The sequence below is a fragment of the Ruditapes philippinarum genome, unplaced genomic scaffold (assembly GCF_026571515.1).
Source record: "Ruditapes philippinarum isolate M1 unplaced genomic scaffold, ASM2657151v2 ctg1339_1_1_1_1, whole genome shotgun sequence".
Taxonomy (NCBI): domain Eukaryota; kingdom Metazoa; phylum Mollusca; class Bivalvia; order Venerida; family Veneridae; genus Ruditapes; species Ruditapes philippinarum.
This window is the reverse complement of record NW_026855028.1, coordinates 136905-162171: the sequence shown is the minus strand read 5'-3', so window position 1 is coordinate 162171 and position 25267 is coordinate 136905. Positions and strand designations below refer to the sequence as shown.

Genomic DNA, 25267 nt, shown 5'->3' with positions numbered 1-25267 from the left:
TTTAATATGTAAATTAAAACAATTCTATGAAAGCTTGAGTGGCTTATTGTATTTCACATTTGCACTCCATCTGTTGAAATCTTGTGTTAGAATTTAAATTAAGAGGTAACACTTTTGAAGTACAGCTTTTAATGCGTATTTAAAGTTATTACATTTGAAGTTTATAGCTAGAATGATCCTGACTCTGGTTTTGCAACTGTTAAAACTTACCGTGGTAAAGTAGGAAGAGTTCGAATCAAAATTATGCCACAGAAAGGACAAAGGTAGTCCTAATAGCGTGAAAAAGGCGGACTTTTCTGCTGCCGTTCGCGCGAAGTCTATCTTATTTGGTTTCAATATTAAGCGAATAATAAGTAATAAAAGTAAATAAACAAAAAATAAACAAAAACGGTCTTTATTAAAGAAAAACCGTAATGCAAATTTCCCTTTGCGGAGATCATTATTTTGCAATTTCCTTCTGGATTGAGCGTTCTTCGCATTTCACGTGGTTCATGTTATGTGAAGTCATTTTCATTTTGCCGTCCCTAGCACGGTGGTGGTCATAGTCAGAGCAAGTGCGCTTTAGTACATTATACTTTTTGCGATATTTATGGTTTGTCAGTGAATAGTACGTGAGTCATAACTTTTCCTATGAACAGATGTTGGAAAGATATTTGTTTGTAGCAGACGACAAAAAAAAAATCGTTTATAAGTTTGATAATTATATATTTCTTTGAAAGATTTCATCTGCTGTTTCACAAATGGGGGGTCTATTGGGATATCACATAAAAACGAATTTTAGCACGCAATGACTTTGTGCGGTCAGACGCAGCTAACAGGTGCGCGGGAAAATTAGAAAAGCTGGACAAAATAATTTTACATTATCATTTGTACTAAACTCGCCACTGTACGAGCGAGATGTCCATCCACCTTCTACTTACAATATTTCATTGGTCAGTGTCAGGCCATTTGATATATTGTGCTGACCACACGAATAAAATGTGTTTTATAGCGGCTGTCTCGTATACCAGCTTAATATGGAAAATGAAAAAAAACATATACATGTAATCCGTTTTACGACGCATTATACTTATATGTTTTTTTAACAATATCTAAAAAAGACTCTGTGGACACCTGTAATGCCAAAAACATAACCAAGACCGTTTTGAATGTTTTTTCTTGGTGTTATCAGAGAATTTCAGTGAACGATTTTTTCTTGTCTTGTTTCACACAGGATACCTTCAGAATATATATATATGTGTTAAATTTTCTTTATAGTTTATAAGAAACCGTTTATATATTATACTTGTGGTTTATGGTTTATGGGTTAACAAGTTCAACAGTAGTACATACACTTCAATAATACGGTGAAAAAATAGTCAATAATCGTCATAAGATGGTTTATTTGTCGAAAATTATTGTTTTAAGTTTTGATATTTTATGAGTTCGAAACATATAGCTTATTTCTCTCTTTTTTGTACGTAAATAAAGAGGTTTAAATTCTTTTTGAGAAATAACTGCAGAAAAAAGCACTTTATCATCGGTAACTAGTTGTTAAACTTCTGTTACCTTTCTGGTATCAAAGGGGGAAACGGGAGAAGAAGCGTGCCTTCACGCGGACAACTAGTTAATTTGGCGATTGACAGACAACGGTACGCGCGCTTCTATCTGTAATTACTACACTTTGTAAAAAATACAAGCTATATAAACGAAAAGGTATGAAAGAAAATTTAAGACATTTTTTCTCCGACGAAGAGTTAGGCAGGGGGTTTGCGGGATATATTACTGACTTTTTCGTAGATTAATAAAAGCGAGTAGCTAGGCCAGAGTATCCACCGTACATAATTTAATATCTTTTTTTTTCAATTTGGTTTAAGATAAAGTTATGAAAATAGACTTAAAGGTTACATTTATACACTTTGATGAAAAAATTCGGAGAGACGTACGCTAGCTTTATATAAAACAATTGAGAATATGGTAATAACGTGCAGAAAACATGGATAGCGGTATTTGATAAAGTTTTAATGCTTACTTTGGAAGCTTTGTGTAATATTTCATTGTAGTTTTCATACATATATCCCTTAGTTCGGCTTGTAGTGTACAATTAGAGTCTCGGACTAAGTTCTACTTTAAACAATGATATATCATTTTGTGTAATGAATTGAGAAATATAAAACAAATGTGGACTATAAGATTGGCAGTGTTTAAGGAAGGAAAACTATGGAGTAAGGAAAATGAAAAGGTGTTTAGGAATTTATACCCAAATTGGGATATCACTAATTCTGGTAAGTATAATTTACATATACATGTATATATATTTCGAATGATATTTTTCATTTTTACATCACATGATAAATGCAAAGCAATATGTTTTACGGGGGTATAATCGCTTAAGAATTTTAATACTTGGTACTTTTTTTTAGATATTACATCTTATTTATTTATTAATGATCATTTTGCACCTACCTAGCATGCTATAAAACTATCAGTACCTTGGCGTTATAGCAATAAAATGCAGTCAATAAATTTTCATGCATTTTTGTGTAAAATTTTCATTTAATTTCAGTTGCAACATTCTTTTTTTTTAATTTCGTATTAATGTGTGCACGTATGTATGTATATAAGCGAAAGTTAAACCTTAGAATATTTTATTTAAATTGAAATGCACGTGAGTTTTAGGCTATATTTATGACAATTTAATTATGTGGTGTATGTATATATAGGAAGTTATAGTTGTTAAATGTTAATCATCAATGCAGACGTCTATTTTGCTTGTTGTGCAGATTCTAATTTAGTTGTATTCACAATGGGGGCTCTAAACGCTGCAGTGATTCTGGCGTTTTTTTTGCAGACTTTCGGTCAATTTTGATAAATACAGGTGTATTTATGTATATCTTGACAGCCGGTGAATCAATCCCAACTTTCATACGAATGTCTGTTTTTGTAATAGAAAAAACAATTTGATATCGTATGAGTTATCTTATAACATCATTATCTTGTTTAAAATACATATTTAGAATTCTCCATTCATTTTTCTGTTATCAAATACTTTTAACCTGGTTTCCATTATTTAAAAATAAACGAGGTCTGGTTTGATTGACTGATTTACCAAAACGTCTGAAATGACTCCGTCTGTTGTAAAGAACTAGAATAGACAATTTTGTTACTTAGGGGTTGAAAATTATAGCTTGATTTTGCAATATCGGTAATTTTATTAAGTTCTAAACCAATCGGAGCCCATATATTTTACCGCATATATAGAATGGAACTGTCCGGAAAGGGTTCAATTGCCTTCTGTATGTGTAGCGGCTAAGCAAACACCTGTCTAATCGGGTATCTTTTAATCTAAACAGTGTTAATCTGTCGGTAAAGACACTTAAAGTGTTCGACAGGTCTATCAAAGAAGGAGTATCACTTGGTGGTTGTAGCAATTTATCACCGAGGGTTACCAATACTTTGATCATTTCATAAATTTACGTCAGACGAACAGCCGTACAGTCGTGTTTCTAGTTTGAACACTTGATAGAGTTAGAAGAGGAGCAGAGATAAAAACACGTTATCATTTATTGTTACGGGTACATCTTCAACATTGATGTAAAATTTGAACGAATTGCTCGTATCAGAATACAACTCCGATAAACTATTTAAATACCGCTAAATGGCCACTGAGTACAACTCTCCGATATCGGCTTTTAAATATGAAAATTATCAAGTGAGTGCCCTTGGATCTTTTTTTTTCTTTTTTTTTTAAATTATGCGAGCTTAAAACTGTATAATAGCTTGTAAAACGGGTGGGGGTATATTCAATTCGATTAGGCTAGAAAAGCACTAGGTATGTCATGAGTTTAAGTTCTTAGTGGAGGTTGTTTTACGTTACGTTTTGGTCTCGAAAATTTTTGCCTCTTTGATAAGGGTTGATTATCAGACTTTTGCGCAATGGTCCAAAGTGAGGAGTTTGTTTGATTAGTGGTAATCGGAGAGACATTCCGAATGATAGAATTTGTCATATACCAGTAAATATACCAGAAACCTTATATGTTCTCTACCGCTAACTTCGCGCGGCGAAGTTGACAGTTATTTGTGAAGAAGACAATAATGACGGTAGAAAGTACAGAAAATACTGTAAACGTTAATAAGAAGAAAAAATGTTGCAAACATGCGTCCAAGATACTATTTAAAAAGAACCGCACAAAACAGGTATTCGACTTTATAAAATGTCGTTTGCAAACGGAAGCGTTCTTAATCAGTTGGATATATCATTCCCGCAACAGAACATTTAGAATAGTACCAATGTATGCATTGCATGTATTTTATTGTTTAATATATGTATGTTATATGAATGCTAAATGAAATTAGCCGTGTCACGACAAAACCAACATAGTGCGTTTGCGACCAGCATGAATCCAGACCAGCCTGCGCATCCGCGCAGTCTGATCAGGATCCATGCTGTTCGCTATCAGTTTCTCTAGTTGTAATAGGGTTTGTAAGCGAACAGCATGGATCCTGACCAGACTGCGCGGATGCGCAGGCTTGTCTGGATCCATGCTAGTCGCAAACCCACTGTGTTGGTTTTGTCGTGACGCGGCTCAATTATGAAATATGATATGAATAGCACGTTGAGAATTTAATGTATTTGAATAATTTGAATAATTGTAATCACCAAAAAACAAAACAATTGCAACACATGTAAGAACAATACATGACCAAACTGTTATGAATTGTTTTAAAGGCCCATTATGACCCATATATAAATGCTTTCACTTTTATTTCCCTAAAGTTTTTTTTCCATTTTTGGTGTCCTGATATACATTGTGAAGTTTCCAAAAAAACGTCTTATTGGCCTATTACCTGAACCGTCAGTTCTTTGGATTTTGTTGCCTTTAGACAATAAGTAATGTTATAGAAATTTAGTGTTTTGTATAGAAATCAAAATTCTAGTTTGTTTTCATTTTGTGACTTTTATGTCAGCTTTTTGAAACTCACGTAGAGGAAAAAAGTATTTGTTTCTGGGGCATAATGTTCATTTAATTAATTAGGTGTATTTACTGCCTGTTTGGGCTGAAATGACATGACTAAATAAGAAAATTACGATTTTCACTGTATTCCCTTATTTAACAATTGCAATCCAACTTGGAACACCTCGCCAGTTATTCATGATAATCCAGATTCCTTTCCGAAAAGATGCCGAGAAGTCGCGATTGTTAAAGGATTAAAGGGTTATCGGTGAGGTACTCCGAATGTACCGACTAAAACAGGAAAGACTGGAATATAGAAGATGTGATGATATTAGACAACCACTTCACCGGCATTCAGAATCCAAAGGAGACTTTACGACTTTCCATAACTTGCCCTAGGGGCCATAGATTCTTGTTTGTCCAGCGTTATTCACTTACATGTATTTAAATGCACCATTTCACTATCGCAAATAAAGAAATCGGTATGTCTAAATTACTGAATGAATGAATAAATATCCACTAAATCACAGTTTTTAAAGATGTCTGTCGGTCATTAACACGAACTATTTTATGTTCAATATAAAACACTGTCAAAACATAAGTGTCGTGATACTTTTGAAGGCATTTGAAGATGCCGCATGTCATGTAACCATTTTTTTGCAAATTCATAAATACTGCTTCTGAAAATATGCTTATTCAATAGCACAAGGAAATATTACGTTACAGAAATCGGCCTTATGTTGTTTAATTCACTAAGAGAAGTTCACATTTATCATGAAGAAATTGACTTTGCTGCACATGAGTATGACCGGTTATCGACGGTGGTTTAACACTCATTTTTTTTCGGAAAAAAACTGATTAGTTAACATAAAGCGGGATGTAGTTAACTTTACATTAATTCGTTTTTGATGTGCAATGTTTTATGCTATGATCAAAGATAATCTTGTAGACGGTTCAAGAAGTACACGGCTGATAATTTGATAATTTAAGTAATTATAATTTACAACTTTTCAAATAACTTATCCATCCATCTTTTTTAAACGAGTTTTTTTTGTTAGTTTTTTTCACTAAGTTAGATTTAAAAAAAGGAGGAAACTTTTCATCTTTGATAAACAGTGAAAAACAGATTTGTTTGAAAACATTTGTATAATCAACCTATTTTTTCATATCGGAGTGTATCAGAGCAAAGTACAGAAGTGATTCAAAGAAGAGCTCCTTAATTTGACATATACCGTGACGAAGGTATAGCGTGACGGACGTTAGCAGGAAAACGAAATGTCTGTTTTTCTTAACCGTTCTTAATCAAACTTTCCGTTTAATAATATTCTAGTACTCAGACGATTGCATCTTCCCGGCTCTTTCCGTCAAACTATGGACGTTCTGTGTATTCTTACTGTAGTGTTCGAGGTTTTTATCCGAGGACTGACGGAAAGGGCCGAAAAATAGCGCTTTTAACATTTAAGAACAATGTCGCTGTGACATTAATATGTAATGAGGCAGAACATCCGTGTCATGCGTTTAAGTATTCGTAATGAAAAATTAAGTCGCACTTGCAGACAACATGAAGCCGTATTTAACAAACTACGGGAAGTTTACACTGAATTGGCAATAGTTGTCCAAATCATTTTTGCCTTACGACGCGTCAAATCAAGTTCTGCCAAACGGTTTACCCGTGATGAACTACTGATGTTGTCTGCGGTTTAGCTAAATTGTTTGATGAGAACCTTACTTTAGCCAGTAATATGAAATACAGTCTGGGCACATTGTACAGAATAAAGGCATAGAGCACTGTGAGAATATAATATGCAAGTTCGATTCAAACGCTCCACCACTAACAATTTTGTCTGTCAGATAAGACTTTAGAAACGGAGGTTCCATGAATCGGTTCTCTACACCGTGTATGTAATAGAAACACGGTCGCCACTGAAACAAGCCCACTGCTGTACCCATGTACTACCTCAGGAAAAATAAAACGACTAAGTCTTCAGTGGGCATTACAGACAAAAAAAATAATGCAACAGTAAATAAACTGAAATGCCTCAAACTTGAACTTTGGTACTAACACTGTAAGGTCCTTCTCTGTGTATTCTGCCGCCTACATGCTGTTGTTCGGACGGTAACGTTGCATACAGCCCTAGAATGACGGAAAGGCGTTTCTATAACAGGAATAGTGACTTATAAGGATTGACACAAGCTGTTAATAATGCCAAATGCTGGTGTTCCGGTTATTTCGAAAGCAACAAATGGAATTTGAAATAATCTCTTCTCGCTTATGCTCTTTGGCTTTTACCCCAATGATCTCTTTCAGAGCATGTGGTTGTCGTATATGTGCTTCGTACTCCGGTGCCTGAAGGAGTATATGTTCCTTCCGTAAACTCCTAGTCATGAGCAAACCAATCTACTTAAGTGTTAGCTTTGATTGATATGTTGTCTGGTACTTCTTAATATATGAATATGATCCCAGGTTGTAATGGTTTTATAAAACGGCCGATAGTGAACAAATCTAGATTTTTGTTTTGACATAACGGAACATCAAGTGAATCAAAATTTTAATTTTGCGCCAATTTAGGATTAAGATTTTCATTTGCGTCAATATTGAAGAACTGGTTCGGAATATCAACAATTACATGAAAAAGATCTTCCGTGCTACTGTATTGAGCAAATTTAACATGTCTAAGTAAGCTCCGTGCAGTTTTATCTCTGAAAATATAACTTGATATCGAAATCGGTCATACGATTTAGGCCTATATTTTTATGTTGGGTGTGTTAAATCCCCAGCGTCTTCGTGTTTCTTGTTGAAATGACATTTATGATGTAGTTATACTTATAAAATGATAGAAACCTCTATTTCTCGTGTGAAGCAAAATGATAGGCACAAGACTGCACGGTTATTTATCAATACATCGAAATCATATTGCATTATCGTGAAATTTTATTAAACATTTTATGAGCTGACGGCAAGGCTATCTTACTATATTGCACGTTAAAGACTGATGTGTGATATACTGCCGTTTTGATAGAGCTTCAATGATACATTCACACCTGGCAGCTAAACGCTTGTTTTTGTAGAATATTACTGAAATTGGAGAGAAGATCATGCGCTTGTACGAGTGTTTATTTCATATTTTTTGCATGTTTACCATCATCATTGTCTATTAACTAGCGGTTTATATCGGTTTATATCATAAATACTAGTATATATTTTCTTTTGCATATCACAGGCATTTAGCTTATTTGTCTGGTCAATAATGCTACAAAATACCACAAACACCCCCTTTTAAAAACGCCAAATAAATACTAGATACAGTATTTCTGTGCTGGATAACGGGTTTCGAGAAATAACGATACTGTAGTTGTATATTTATTAACCAAACAAATTAGGAAATTTGGAACGTTATTAAGTTTTTGAAGAAACAACAACAACAAAAAAAACTTTCCGTTATTTCACTGCCTTATTAAAATTGCGCATTTTAAGATTATTTTCTAACATATGTGGACGAGTTACTTCCCCTTTATAAATTACACCATTTGTATTTTATTTTTGTTTTTCTGCATTTATCGCAATTTAGAAAATATTGTAGTAAGTTGTAAAATAAAACAATTACTACTGGCTAGGCTACTGTAGTGTGGACAATTTAGGTAATTTTGATTCCATCATTGATCGGCCTCAGATGTAAATGTCAACATAATCAGAAATAAACAAACTAATTTTCAAGATAGGTGAAGAACCTAGCTGTACTGTGTCAAATTTTCAGATCTCTAGCTTTAAAATTATGAAATCTGTATGGAAAAATGTTCAGAAAGTGTGTGGTTGATGGTCCCCAACCAGTATGGCGTACTATTTCAAATTATATATTATAAATCAATGTTTATGTTTTTCAGATATGTGCAATAAATGGAATATTGACCAGTGACAAGAACAATATACCTCAAGGTTAGTGCAAGGTCTCTCGGCCAGTCTCTCTCTCCATCCCTTCCAAGGGCTTTTACCCCAGCCTTTTTCCTTTTTTTGGGAAATAATAAGATGTTTTTTGTTAAAGGGGAAGAAGAAAAAGTTCATGTCAATTAAATTTTTTGGGAAATCTGCATGATTTTAAAGATTTTTTTTTTTTTTGGGGGGGGGGGGGGGGGGGAGGGGAGGGGAGTTACCCTCAAACGGCCCCTGCTATAGGAGGAAATAAAGCCCTGCCCCCATCCCCTTTACATTTTTATGTTAAAGAGGCATAAAAGAGGATGTCTTTCTTACTTATTAACCAGTATATCAAAGAAGAATGCAGTGTTTTAATTTTGTTTTGCATTTTCTATATATGTTAATTGTCAGCAAAATGAACCAAGTACATGACAACAAAACTGTTTTTGTGTGAAACAATACAAGTACATTTGTAGCAAGTGTTAACTGTATGAACAATGGACACTTGAATAGAAATACATTGTCGCATCTACATGCCACACCTAGTATACAACCACTCAACCAGTATACATATGCATTAAGAGACTAAAAACAGTGTGCAAGATCAATGTGAGCTGACAAATAAAAAAAAAATTAAAAAAAAATTGAAAATAGTAAAGAAATGTGTAGATTTAATTGGTTGATGCAAATTTGAAAATAAATATTTTGTCATAATATTTCTGCCCTTTAAAATAGAGAAAAAGCGTAAGTTTTATGTATGGTTAAGTATCATACTATATGGTTATGTTAAATCTCACAAAAACTTTTTACTTATTAGAACAATTTTAGAATATAAGAATTTTCATAAAAATTAGCGCAAATATTGTAGTATCTGCATTTAATGTTTAAACATATTTATTACCTTTTAATGGTGAAAGAACGTGAGCTTGTCCTCAATGTCTGCATTAATTATAATTTTGACATAGAGAACTACTTTCACTCTTCAAAACGGCGCACATTCATAGTTGATAATATTAGTGTCCAGCTTTATTTGTCATCAAATGAAAACATTGTGTTTTTTAAAAAATTATGTGTGTTAATTTGCATAGAAGAACAAACATAGATACTATATCAATTTCTATTCACAGTCGCTTTTTGATTTTCATATTGCTTCATAGAACTGAGATGTGACATAATAGAGTGAATATTAATTTTATGAAGCCAAATAAAGCTTTCCACTAAGTGGAAGTTTCTAATTTCTGTAAAACAGCACGTATAAACACTAACATATACTTAGGATCTTTGTCATTCATACCATTTATTCTAGTTTTGTTATTGTTTTTATTATTTAATGTATTAAATTTCTTATTTTGCTTGGATTACTGGTAATATCGGGAACATATAGCCAGATATTTAATTGAAAATTTGAAATGGTCTAAAATCATGGATAGATATTTTTAAACTGATATTATGTACTATAATATAATTTTTTTTAAAGGCATTTGGTATATTTTATCAAAGATTTTTGGATGTTTAATATGTTGTTTGAAATAGGTAGATACAATAAATGTATGAAAATAATCTACAATGACCATTTCACAAGATATTTCCAACATTACTTATCAAAATGATTAAACTTTTTATCACGAGCTTTATGATACCAGTAACATTATCTGGGTCTCTCTAATCCCAGAAAGCATAAATCAGAACTCCTGTATTTAGCAGGATATAAAAATTAGATAAAAATGAAAGTAAAATTCTCATTCCAATATGCAACCTATATATAATCACTAGGACCTCTAGAGACAAGTAGTTTAGTTAGATGAAGTTGAATAGTTTATCAAAATGATTTATATACAAAGCCACTTGCCTAGTGCCCTGCTAATTTTGTATAGATTTGTCTTTCTTTGAATTTTGAACTACCAGTTTAAATATAAGGGAGGTTTATTTCAGCATGATTAAGCAGCATTTATCATGGTCAGAATGCACATTATATGCAGTGCAGGGTGGTTTGTGGTAGGGGCAACTGGTTTCTGTGTAGTGCAGGCTAGTTTATGTGTAGGACAGGCTGGTTTATGTGTACCACAGGCTGGTTTATGTGATGTAGAAAATGGTTTTTGTGCAGTGCAAGCTGGTTTATGGTAGTGAAGGCTGGTTCATGTGTAATAAAGGCTGGTTCATGTGTAATAAAGGCTGGTTCATGTGCAGTGAAGCTTGGTTTATGTGTAGTGAAGGCATATTTATGTGGAGTGACGGCTGGTTCATGTTTAGTGTAGGCTGGTTCATTTGTGGTGTAGGCTGGTTCATGTGTAGTGTAGGCTAGTTCATGTGTAGTGTAGGCTGGTTTATGTGTAGTAAAGGCTGGTTCATGTTTAGTGTAGGCTGGTTCATGGGTAGTGTAGGCTGGTTTATGTGTAGTAAAGGCTGGTTCATGGGTAGTGTAGGCTGGTTCATGTGTAGTGTAGGCTGGTTTATGTGTAGTAAAGGCTGGTTCATGTGTAATAAAGGCTGGTTCATGTGTAGTGTAGGCTGGTTTATGTGTAGTAAAGGCTGGTTCATGTGTAGTGTAGTCTGGTTTATGTGTAGTGTAGGCTGGTTCATGTGTAGTGTAGGCTGGTTCATGTGTAGTGCAGGCTGGTTTATGTGTAGTGCAGGCTGCTTTATGTCTAGGACAGACTGGTTTATGTGTAGTGAAGGCTGGTTCATGTGTAGTGTAGGCTGGTTTTTATGTAGTGAAGGCAGGTTTATGTGTTGTGAAGTCTGGTTTATGTGTAGTGAATGCTGGTGTATGTGTAGTGAAGGCTGGTTTATGTGTAGTGAGACTGGTTTATGTGAAGTGTGGTCTGGTTCATGTATAGTGAAGGCTGTTGTATGTGTAGGACAGGCTGGTTTATGTGTAGTGAAGGCTGGTTTATGTGTAGTAAAGGCTGGTTCATGTGTAGTGTAAGCTGGTTCATGTGTAGTAAAGGCTGGTTCATGTGTAGTGTAGGCTGGTTCATGTGTAGTGTAGGCTGGTTCATGTGTAGTGTAGGCTGGTTCATGTGTAGTAAAGACTGGTTCATGGGTAGTGTAGGCTGGTTTATGTGTAGTGTAGGCTGGTTTATGTGTAGTGTAGGCAGGTTCATGTGTAGTAGAGGCTGGTTCATGTGTAGTAAAGACTGGTTTATGTGTAGTGTAGGCTGGTTTATGTGTAGTAAAGACTGGTTCATGTGTAGTGTAGGCTGGTTTATGTGTAGTAAAGACTGGTTCATGTGTAGTGTAGGCTGGTTTATGTGTAGTGTAGGCTGGTTCATGGGTAGTGTAGGCTGGTTCATGGGTAGTGTAGGCTGGTTCATGTGTAGTGTAGGCTGGTTCATGTTTAATAAAGGCTGGTTCATGTGTAATAAAGGCTTGTCCATGTGTAGTGAAGACTGGTTCATATGTGGGGAAGGCATGTTGTTATCCAATGTAGGACAGACTGGTTTATGTGTAGTGAAGGCAGGTTAAGCTTTATACTGGTGGAATAGGCAATATGACAATAAATAAAGCATTTAAAGTATTTAATTGAAATATATTTATTTAAAGTAATTTGTTTTATTCTAAAAAGTACTTTATTATAAATATAACATTAAAGGACTTAAAGAAAATGTCATTCCAATGTTAGTGAACTTAAGGTACATAATATGACCTCAGTTTTGACATTAGACTTAAATTTGGACCATAGGACTTGAATTAGGACAATGTTACTTCTAGCCACTTGATATAATATTTGTGACTTTTGCTTTAACATGTAGATGAAATAGTTTAACAATGATAATTCTTACATTATAGCTCTTAAGGGCAGTAGCTATAGAAACAATTATTTCTTGATTTAATTACCGGTAATGATCAAAATTTTTTAAATGATCTTTTTAGAAGATGTCTTTCCCCTACTTTTAGCATTGTGAAAAATCATTATTATTTGTGGCATACTTATTTTCATGGTTATCTCGGATAGTTCAGTCCACAAATTTAAGATCCAACAAAATTTTATTTTGTCTGCTATGAGATTATTTTGGATTACATTATTTACATTTTACCTTTTGGAAAAATAAACAATCCCCTGAATCAAGTACCCACTAACATGTTCTCTGTGACAAAACCAGGAAATAAATTCATGTCCACGAAATTAAATGAATTCACAGTAATGAGTATATCTGAATTGTATGATAATTTTTTGTATATCAGCATTGTATATGAAAATGCTGATCTTTTGTGCTTTTATACAATAAAGATTAATTTCAGGTTACTGGAAAAAAAAAAAAAAAAAAAAATAAAAATAAAAAAAAATAACAACCCGACACAATATATAAAACAGCACAAAGATATAATAGGAAAGACAGGAGATCTATAATGGTGATTAAACATGGCATTTATTAAGTAATTTACAGGATACTACTGTAATCACATAGGTTTTCATACAGGCATCCTGCCATGGTTTACATAGAGTTATAATTTCAATAAACGCCTAGTTAACAGGCAGCAAGTGGTTGGTTTCTGATTAGATTTAAATAGCATCACTTCGCAATGATTTATTCGTTAGATAAAGTAAAAATATTGCGTTTTATTTGATAATCTTTAACTTTTCACTCAATCATGGATACATGCATGGGTAGCAAATTATTTTTCCACCGAGATTTAACTGCACAGAATTTTTGATTAAAAAATGTGATAAAAAAAATCAGTATACTTTATATACGTTTTAAAGGCCCATTATGCCTCAGAAATACTTTTAATTTTTATTACTGAATGTTTTTTAGATTTTTGATGTACTTTTAATAATATCCAAAAAGTTACTCATCGGCCAATTACCTGAACCATTTTCATCATCTGTTGCTTTTTGGCAAAAAGTACAGTTATAGTGATCTAGTATTTTGTATGGAAGTAAAAATACTACTATGTTTACATTTTGCTTCTTTCATGAAAAATTATTTCACATCTATTGCTACTTTCTTCAGGTAACAAGCATCTAACATTCATTTAAAGCAATATTTAAACATTATGAAAATTTCAAACTTTGCCCTTTCTTTAGAAGTAAAAATTTATGTTTTTCTGAGGCCTATTGTGCCTTTAACTTTGAATCATACTTGATGTACTTGTATATATTTTAATGCAGGATCATTTCCGTTGATCCAAGGATGTTTTAATAGATTTTTGGTATTAATGATGGGAAATTGAATTAAGATATGAGTTAAGCTGCATCCTTTTTGTTGATAATTGTCAGATATCGATCATAGTTAAACATACCTGCACTGTGAGATTTTGTAAAAAAATAAATGAGCCGCGTCATGACAAAACCAACATAATGGGTTTGCAACCAGCATGGATCCAGACCAGCCTGCACATCCGCGCAGTCTGATCAGGATCCATGCCGTTCACTATCAGTTTCTCTACTTGTTATAGAGTTGTAAGCGAAAAGCATGGATCCTGATCAGACTGCGTGGATGCGCAGGCTGGTCTGGATCCATGCTGGTCCCAAACCCATTACGTTGGTTTTGTCATGATGCGGCTCAAATCTTTTTCGGTTAGGTTATTTAAAGTCTTACTGACACTGTTTGTTAATACAAATTTATTGTAGTTTAAGTGTGTTACAAGCTGTTTACTGAAACACTCTTGAATCCGTTTCTGAAACCAACCAGTACTGAGTGTAAAGTTTTTACTCAAGGAAACAACAGCTTGCCCCTGACACTGTTATAATATAAGGTCACAAGGTGACTTTTCCAACCTTACACACCTGATTAGAATCCTGAATCTTCCAAACTTTAGCATCCTCATACATTGAAATTTAAAATAAAGCCAAATTAAAAGTAAATCTCCTCAGGCCTCCTCTTGCGCCTGAAATAATGCACTGAGTGGCACCCGAGGTCTTTCTCCACAAGTTAAGCTGGAAAGTCAGTATATAACCTTAACTGTGTTGGTGTGACAAAAAAACCCAACCAAAAAATGGAATAAAATACTTTGCTACCGATATGTAAGAGCTTACAGACAGCCCATAAATGTATATTTTGAGTTATAAGTAGCGGACAATTTCTATAAAAAAACATAATGCCCCCTAAGTGGGTTTTCTTTATTCAACATTTAACAATAAGTTATTAAATTTACAGTTCATACAGTCCTACTTTAGTATTAATTCCATTTTATTTGAACTTTAACAATATACAATCTTTGAAAAGTGCTTTATAAAATAAACAATAAGTGTTAATATTAACAGTAAATTTGAGATTATAAGGTTGCGACTGTGTTTTTCTTTTTTTTTGTTTATGTCACTATTAAGGTCAGTGTAACATAGTCTGATACCCTTTTCAAATATTGGAAATAAAAGAACAAAGTCACGAAAAAAATTGCGTCTGATCATTGTTGACGGGAGGGATTACCTTTTTACACCATGATCACAGACTTTTACTACTTGACGTGTGGTATAATACCATATTATAGCACTTGCGTACCCTAATTTGTCGTATTTATAAACATAAATATTGTCACAGTCGCTTTAAGACAAATAGAGCGCTCGGTCAAATGTAACTATTTTAATCATGCTCAATTTTTCTCATGAGTGGCAGCGTTGAATGAAATGTTTAAATTTTTACTCGGCTAGTTAACTTTTCGATGTCATTCTCCCATATGCTACTTTGTTACTAAAATTACACAGTGAATAGTTCCGTATAAAACGGATCAGCACTGTTGTGTAAAATGAACTCAATTAGTTTGTAGTCGAGCACTCGTTTGTATAGTCACGCTGAGTTAAATACGTATTTGACGAAAAATTATCCGATTTTCTTTCATGCTATCTGGGTGGTACTAATAGGTGCAAAAAATAAGTTTGTATAGCATAATAGTGTAGAAAGGAATTATTAAACTAGAATCTCAAATTTAAGTTGTTTATTGAAATAGGGTTATTTTGTGGTAGGATCAGATCTCTAGAGATAGGCATTGGTGTCAGATACACCATTTGTTAAGCAATTGTTATATAATTAAAATATCTTTCATTTCATTGTATATATGTTATTAACATATTAAACCTTTGATAATCAGCCACGAGGGCCATCTTTATAATGCTTTTATATTTGAGGGGGAAAAAAATCATAGAAATCTTTTATGATAAAATACAATGTAATGAGTTTCAAATGTCCGTTTATCAAAGTAAAATTTGATCATTATTTAATTTACCACTAATCAGCAAAAATGGACATGACAAGTTTCTATTTTTGGATCTGTCCATTATCAATTTTAGGGATATAATGATGAAAATTTTAAGTTAGTTTGTTTGGTTTGACATCATGGGTGTGCAGGCTGGATGGTGGTGCTATTCTGGTGTCATCTTTCCCAGCAGAGTAAGGGTTATTTACACTAATTTTACACTCCTTTATAAAGGAATTTATCATTTATTTGGTTTAAACATATTTATTTTAGCTTGATTGCAAAACAAGTTCTTGCAACTTATATTAATTACTTTCGAGTCCGCTTCCTGGAAACCAACCAGTACTGGTATCATATGAAGAAACAATTGGTCGTGACCCGAGAAGGGCTCAAACCAATGATCTCTGGGTTGAGAGGCAGACACCTTAACAACTAGGGCATCACTCCCCTTAATCATTTATTTAACCTTTACCCTCATAAATATAATGGACTTGCCAAACTTGGCTGTCAAATATATATATTATTCAGAGGAGAAATCAGTGTTGTTATAGTTTTTGTTAGAAATTATGAAAATTATGCAGTATAATAAGCGGACCATTATAATTTCAGTCATTACTCAGCATACCTGTGAACAATTAAAATTTTAAACGCTGAAAATGGCAGCGTATTAAGGTAGCTCGCTACTTTCCGACCGAAATTTGACAATATCTCAGATCTTGATGATTTTTGGTATACAGATATGTAGATATGTAAGCTTTACTTCTGCAGCATTATTTTATAAATAAACAGCGTTACTATGACGTCAAAGCGCCCTCTATCGGTGGCGGCGACATTGTGTCTTTTTTATCAATAAACCGGTCTGTTTTTATCAATTTTCATCCGATTTCCTTCATTTTAATTTTATAATGTTCAGTAAATGTATGTCTTTGTAATGATGTCTTTCTTTAACATTTACTTAATAGTCTGCAATTTTACGTCATTTTTCTCTACGTTCTGACGTCCATATTTGATGCAAATATCGCGCGATATCGCAATAAAGATTGTGAAATAATAAAAAATCAACACGGTGAATTTTGCTATAATTTTTTTAACATGTAGTGAAGTCATAAAAGAAAATATTTATGCAATAAAAATATAGGGTCAACGCGTAAGATATTTTGCTATTACTATTTGAATATAAAATAAAGGGTGAATAAAACGTAATGATTTTGGTGACGTCAAATAATTTTCTCAAGGAAATTTCATGACTTTTACGATAAATATCATACTGACAGGTATAAAAATGTGTGAAAACCATCAACAACAATAGTATTAAGACATGTGCCGTAAAAATGTTTTTTTAAAAGTCCTGTCAGATGCCTGATTTCGATGAATATCTTCATTTATATACATGTACAACAAATCAGGGTATAACTGTCTGCAAACGTTGGTATCAATCTCTGAAAAACTGCAACGAATGGATATAGATACCTCGAGGACTGAAAGACAATTCAGAATATTGAAAGATATAATTAAAAGGCCACCTAAGTGGAAATTATAAAAACATAAATTTTGCAAAGAATGTCAGAAAAAAAGAATGAAAAAGCTGGTACAGTCGCAATGTCATCATGTCATCATGTTATGTGTATCTCGGTACAACATAAACTTCCGTGTTATCATATGTTACAATTTTGAATTGTATATATCAGTTAGTAGGAACAGAGACATAGATAACATCTATGTCTCTGGTAGGAAATGAATCAAATTTACGTTTCAAAAATATATGATCAACTGGAAAGATTCCCTTGTATTGAAGGGTATTATGTAGGATTCTCAATTTGTGTGATTATGGTTGTGGGAGAAGCTCGTTTTTTGTCTGCACATAATGCAGTGCTAAGTAGAGCCTATGAAAATAATGAACTATGCATTTTATGTTTTATATCTTCTTATTTTTTAATATTGAGTTTAACGCCGCTTTCAACAGTAATTCATTATAGCGGAGGGAATTTAACGAAACCAGTGTTTCTCACAGTATCAACTTCTCTTTGGAAATGAATGACAGGAGTCCGAGGTGGACCTTGAAACATTTCATACACAGTAAACAATTCTAAAGGATAATCTATTAGTACAATACGCAATCGTGTCTCGAATCCATGCCTTCCGAATTCAGCGTAGATTACAACGTGGCAACAGAAGAATATTCAAAGTTAAAAACCTGATTATGATCTCCCTTAATAAGGGAGAAGTCCATTTTATTGCTAACATAATAGTGTGTTTTGAGGTTGTTTTTTTTTTCTTGTTTTTTTTTATAATTTTTTTATTTTTGTTATAAAGCAAACTGTATTGTATTAAAAAAAAACAAGATAACGTCAACATAATACATTATTCGTATTCAGTGGTAACAAAAGTTGCACAAGTTATTTAATAATTATATTTTATATTTAATTTAAATATACAGTATAACTTTTACAGAGAAATGCCCTTTGTTGCCTAGAGTGGTTGCTCTACAGAGGTAAAATGTAGTGGAACTCTTTAGAAATAAATAATACTTTGAGGGCCGCTATGATATACTGTAATGAAAAAGCGGTAATGAATCCGAGTTGAGTAATGGTTATATTGGGTGTTTCACATTCGAGTCTGCAGTTGCGAATATGCTTATATATTTTTTTATTCAGTATGATTTTGCTTCCAAAATAGTTTTATAGTTTGTCACATAAGTGCTCATTTTCTAATTATCATGACATTTTAATTAGATTATAATTATATAATCTATGTATTGCAAAGACTTAAAAATGGTAAGCAAAAATAAAAATAAAATAAAGGTTTTTTGTTTCTTGTACAGTTTGTTTTTTAAATATTCTTAAAGGGACTCCACTGAGGTTGAAAAGCCAAAAACATAACATTTGAATTTCTTACATAAATGTGCTGGGGCACTTTAAACAGAAATATATGCGAAGATAGTTAAGAAATATACTTTAAAATAAATTGAAAATCGTATTTTTATGCTTTTGTTAGCCAGATTTGGGTGAAAAAGCGTTTAAACGCTTTTCATTTTGAATAATTATTCTGAAAAACGAAGTGCGCGAATGCTCTGAAATTTTGCACAAAGATTAATGGTCTAAACCTACATCAAATGGTACATTTATCTGGAAAAAATATTTTCAGTTCCATCATGTCAAAAAACTCAGTGGAGTACCTTTAACATATTTGAATATTATTTCTGAATTTTATTACTTCGGCACATTTGTATGCATTTCTATTTTAATTGCATTTTACGATGTGTTTTGACACCGAGGCTCGTCTGCCTTTATGTGATTTTATGAAAACGTTTATAGGCTGAATGTTACGTAAAATAAATATTCTACGGGTATAAGCTAAGCGACCTAATATTCTTACTTCATTCATACAGCAATATGTGAATCTTGTTTTGCGCTGAAACTAGTTAATTCATATAATAATATAACACTTTAACAACATCACATTATAAAATTAGAATTAAAAGATGTACGAGACTGTGTCCTGCAAATTAGGAAAGTATTTAAAAAGGGATTGTCGGATTAAACATTGTAAATGTGCTCATCTAGCGCATGCTTTCAATGAGAAAATAATCAACAATTTAAAAAATATACATTTCATTAAGTCCCTGTGTTGTTTATACATTTTCTTACTATCGTAATGTTTGACGTAAGAAAATTGTTATTTGGTATTATCCTTTGAACTCCAACATCTATTAACGTCACCAAAATCATTACGTTTCACTCACCCTTTATTTTATTTTAAAACAGTAATAGCAAAATATCTTACGCGTTGACCCTATAATTTTATTGCATAAATATTTTCATTCACTATCTCACTACACGCTCGGAAAATTATAGCAAAATTCACCGTGTTGAATTTTCTTTATTACACAATCTGAATTGCGATATCGCGCGATATTTGCATCAAATATGGACGTCAGAACGTAGAGAAAAATGACGTAAAATAGCAGAATATTAAGTAAATGTTAAAGAAAGACACCATTACAAAGACATACATTTATTGAACATTATAAAATTATAATGTATGAAATCGGATGAAAATTGATAAGAACAGACCGGTTTATTGATAAAAAAGACACAATTTCGCCGGCACCGATAGAGGGCGCTTTGACGTCATAGTAACGCTGTTTATTTATGAAATAATACTGCAGAAGTAAAGCTTACATATTTACATATCTGTATACCAAAAATCATCAAGATCTGAGATATTGTCAAATTTCGGTCGGAAAGTAGCGAGCTACCTTAAATATGCACCTCAAATTCCTCCTCCACAGCTAATTATTTTAATTATAAACCTAGAATACACCCTAAGCACTTGAAATAATTCTTAGGAAAGCTAAGTAATCAGACAAACTTTTTTCTTAGATATTTCAGGTAGAGAAAGATTGTTTCGTTAAATCGTTGATAAAATCAAACAAATATAATCTTTTGAATATAATCCTCGATGTTTTTTCTCCGATAGTGCTGAGGTTGTGTGAGATCAAAATGTTTTTTTGAAGTTCTTTCAGATGGTAAATTTTCGAAAAAATACGACTACAAAATGCACGCGAAGATGTCGGCGATAAAAATGTTGCAATAAAATTTCTCATTAGTTTTAGACTTTTGTTGTTGGCACTTTAGTTTGTGGTGAAAATTTGCTGATGTTTGTTGATTTAATAGATAATTATAAAGGAAATCTTGGGTTTTTTTTCTTTTCTTTACAAACTATTATAATAAAGGGATTTATTGTATATAAAACTCATCACTCTATTTGATGTTCCACTGAAACATTACATAGCACATTATATTTTGTAGCTTACAAGAGCTTACTGAGTAATCTGTCTACAAGACTTAATGAATATTTGTGGTAACATTTACTGCATACAATGTATGAACATATATAATTTATAGCATGATCCCAGTCATGTGTAGGTGGTAACATTCACTGAATACACTGGTTAATCTTGCCAACACTGACGCAATTAGCAAATCAGTGGTTCCATTGACTATCATTCCAAATACTGAAAAAAGTGATATATTGTTAATTGTAAATGCCATCTCTTACTTAGTTTAAATGGTACCATTTACTTTAAAAAATCAAATATTTATTGTATAACTGGTGCTATAGAAATTGACTGTATGTAAGTGCTTAATTAACAGAATATGTGGTAACATTGACAACATATATTATAAATGCTGTAATTGTAACAATGACAAGATATAAATGCTGAATTAACTGAGATTTCGTGGTAACATTGACAGAAATAAAATGATAACATTGACAGAGATTGAATGGTAACATTGATTTATTCAAGGAAACATAAATTACTTATAGGTACTCACATTGACTGAGATTTAGAAGTAATATTGACTTTACATGATTGTATATAAATTTTTACATTAACAGAGGTGAAATTGTAAAATTGACTTATTTAATTGGTAACATTAATAACATATACAATCATGCCTTAATTGACTGAGATTCAGTGATTACATTCACTATTCATAAATGTTATTTAACATTGACAGAGAATAAAGGGGTAACATTGACTTATTTAAATTGTAACATTACAATAACATAAATTATACATGCTTAAATTGACTAAGATTCCGTGGTAACATTGACTTCACATAAATGCTAACATTGACAGAGATAAAATGGTATAACATTGCCTATTTAAATGGTAACATTGACTTTCTTAACATGCACATATTGATTGAGATAAAATGGTAAAATGCATTAAAAATTGCATTATTTATAATATTTGACATTAACTATTTATGATATATTTTATATTTGCTAATTGTTTAATGGTGAAAGTCTTCAGTTAAGGAAAAACACTTCACATACTGAATGCCGTTATTACGTTATAACACCTGCTATGACCTAATTGTACTCTTATTATAAAATTTATGTGACACAATTAACAGTTACGATGTGTGTAAAAAATTCTTGTGCACAATTCGCATAATGAGAAGAGGGAGACAAAAAAAGAAACAGATTTTGAAATATTTATCATAGTATGCACAAAAAATTGATGACTTTTCACCTAGTTTCGCACTTTTTAACAAAAATAAGGAAAAAGTTTGTGATACTGGAAGTCTTCTTGGCTCTAGTGTTGTCATATATGGCTGATGTGATGTGCAGAAAAATGACATTTCTTGCAAAATACAAGCAAAAAAATATTTATTACTGTGCAAACTGTCTCATATTTAACTTCCTTTTTACTTTTTTTCTTCGGTTTTTAAATGTTAAAAAAAGATATCCTATTAATTAAGTATGGTGTGATAATTTAAAATATCTGCACAGTGTAAGATTATCTTGAATGCTTGCAGTATGACAGGCTTGCTAACTTCCTAATGTAACGACGTTGGTAGAACGTCATAATACTCATAATGAGCATTACAATATGCAAAAACTAAAGGTGGTGAATTAACATATAGGAAAGTATCCCAAATATAAGGGCATAAACCACTCGCTTTTCACTGACAGGGTTTATGTGCCATACAACATGTCACACTGTTTAGATATATGTAGACAACAGATTCTGTTAAACCTTGGAGTGCTGAATTCTATTTGATTACTAGAGAAGTGTCCAGTTGCCAAATTTAATGTTTTAAGAATTTCTAATAAGGAGAAAAAACACCTGGTTAGGTCAAAACTAGGACATAAAAAGTACTAATAATGAGCCATAAAACTCTGATTAGGAGATATTGAAATCTTGAATTAGGACTTTCAATGACAATTAGGAGAAAATAAAAACCTAATTTTGAATTTTTTACTTGCAACTAAGGACAATTTTCTAATAAGGAAATATAAAAACCTGATTAGGACTTTGTAACTCATGAATAGGGGTTCAGAAAAGGCTCTTTTGGAGACATAAATGTCTAATTAGGACTTGCATACTCCTAATTAGTACCTACATACTTTTATTTAGGAATTTCTTAATTTGGACCAAAATCTCCCAATATGAGTTTAAAAAGCTTGTTTAGGACTTTGTTTAATGATGCCAGACTTTGTGAAAAAGAACCATAATAAGGACTTTGTTAAGTTAACTTAGCAGAGGTAAGAAGTGTCATAATAAGGCTTTCCTGACTTTAATTAAGAGTTTTTAAGTCCTAATTAGGCATTTAAAGCTCCTAATTGGGAGTTACTAAGTCCTGTTTAGCAATTACTAAGTCCAGTTAAGGAGTTTTAAGAGTCCTAATTAGACTTTTATAACTTATAATTAACCATTTCTTAGTTCTTATAAGGCATGGGTTACTCCTTAATAAGAGTCCTAATAGAGCTGTCATTGATTCAGTGCAAAGCATATCAACGATATATCGATATCAAGTATCTAAAATCAACGATACACCGATATATCGATAATATCCTATACTCACTTGTCTGTCATTCATTTTCATACCCGTTTCAATGATTTCAGTCAAAAACGTGTTCTGTACAGAGTCTTGTCCACTGCATGATTTTTTCTAGACAATATTTTTTGTCACCATTGCTATGAAATATTTCCACTATATAACAAAAACATCACATTTGATATAAATAATTGTTTCTGCATATATTTTGGGTGAATTGTATAATTTCTAGACAATTAATTTATTAGTCAAAAGTATCGATTTTTTAAAATGTGTATCGATTATTGATCAACAAAAAAATATCAACGATACATCGATATTGTCGATATCGATGACAGCTCTAAGTCCTAATGAGAATTTGTAACTCCTCATTAAGTTTAAAGTAGGCTTTTATAAGTCCTAATTACTATTGATTTTGACTTAGTCTTTTTTATAGGGCATCATGAAACAAAGTATTTCATGCAAGTTGTAGGTGAAGGTTTCACTGAACTTTGAAAGGTCAAATGTCTAAGTTCCTTAGCCTGAAGGTCAAGGTCACATTTTTAAGGGCAGTGATGAAAAATTGGGTTTATTTTTGTTTCCAGTTGCTATGTAATGTGTAAAACTCTGGTCAGTTGCTCCAAGGTCAAGGTCACACTTAGAGGTCGAAAATCAAAAGTAGGTTTGGTTTTATTTGTAGGTCAAATTTGTTTGCTTTTGTGGTACATACATTATGTCTGTCAGACAAGATTCATTCATTTTGTACCTATGTCTTACTGTCCTACTGACATAGTTCTAATCTAGAAGTGGTTGATTTGTACACAGGATGAGTTTCAAATTTAAAGTCCATTACTCAAAACTAGAATAGAAAAAGTTAAATAAAAACAGCATGTCTCTTGAACGAATTTAAAATATATTATTGAAGCCATGTGCTAATATGCCTGCCCATACATGCTGCGTTTTTTCCTTGTATTTTACATTATAAAAATGTTCACTTTGATTCGGCATAGTATAATTTTGGCAGTATCAAATGTAAGTTTTAAAGAAAAAAAATGGCTTTTGTTCTTCTGCAATGCATCTGGTAAAATTAAAGGTGAGCCATCAAAGAAACAAGGGGTATAGAAATCAAAAGAAGAATTATGATTTTTTTTCCATTTAATTTGTTACATACAAACTCATAAAGTAAGACTAGCCAACTGATTAGAAACAAAGTAAAGAGTTCATTGACATATTACCCGAGTAAAGAACTTGGTCATTAAAACCTTTAAATGCATATTTGATTCTGAAATTATTTTAAACTTTACTTTGAATCAACGGTTTACTGCCCTTTGGCCTTAAAGAACTAATTTCTCTATACATGATACACATTTTGTATTTTTTTATCATTTTTACAGTAGGTTTCCAAATTATTCTAAACAAATATTTATAGAGTTATTGCCCGTGTGAAGGTTAATTTGTGTTCATTTTTTCAAAACCTTTAAATGTCCTTTTCATTCACTAATGATTTTAAACAAAAATATCAAGAGCCACTGATTATAAAAGACTGTTATTTCACCAATTTCGTTAAATTTTTTTACAACAATTTGTAAGATATTAGAATTTAAAAACAAAATCAACTTAATGCCCTTTAAAAAGCTATTTTTTAAGACATTTTAGTAGTTCCCTACTGTATTTGAATAAACCTTCATTAATAAAAAATAATTTTGTTGGGCTTGTAAGGTTATATAGATATGTGTTTTTGGAGAATTATAGGATTTTGATACCTGTTGGTAAGACAGACAGATATAACTTATCCAGATTCGGTTCATTTGCATCAGACTAAATAGTGGTACGTAATTTTTTCATCGGCTCGGCACAAGGTTGTACAGGTGTGTTTATTTTGCTGGATTAGCTGCAAGAATTTAATATATTGTATGAAGTATACAAAAAAATGTATCATTGAGAATGCGTCTGCT

The 25267-nt window shown here is 32.3% G+C and overlaps 1 protein-coding gene across 1 annotated transcript in view; it reads left to right on the top strand.

The window, feature by feature from the left end:
- The first annotated feature begins 1459 nt into the window (after positions 1-1459).
- The window catches only part of LOC132741887 (A disintegrin and metalloproteinase with thrombospondin motifs 18-like), a 96836-nt gene continuing 73028 nt past the window's right edge, over positions 1460-25267 (top strand). The window contains exons 1-2 of the mRNA XM_060730152.1: positions 1460-2264; positions 8817-8868. Of these exons, the coding sequence (XP_060586135.1) occupies positions 2214-2264; positions 8817-8868 (103 nt within the window). The 5' untranslated portion in view covers positions 1460-2213. The remainder of the gene's footprint in view (positions 2265-8816; positions 8869-25267) is intronic.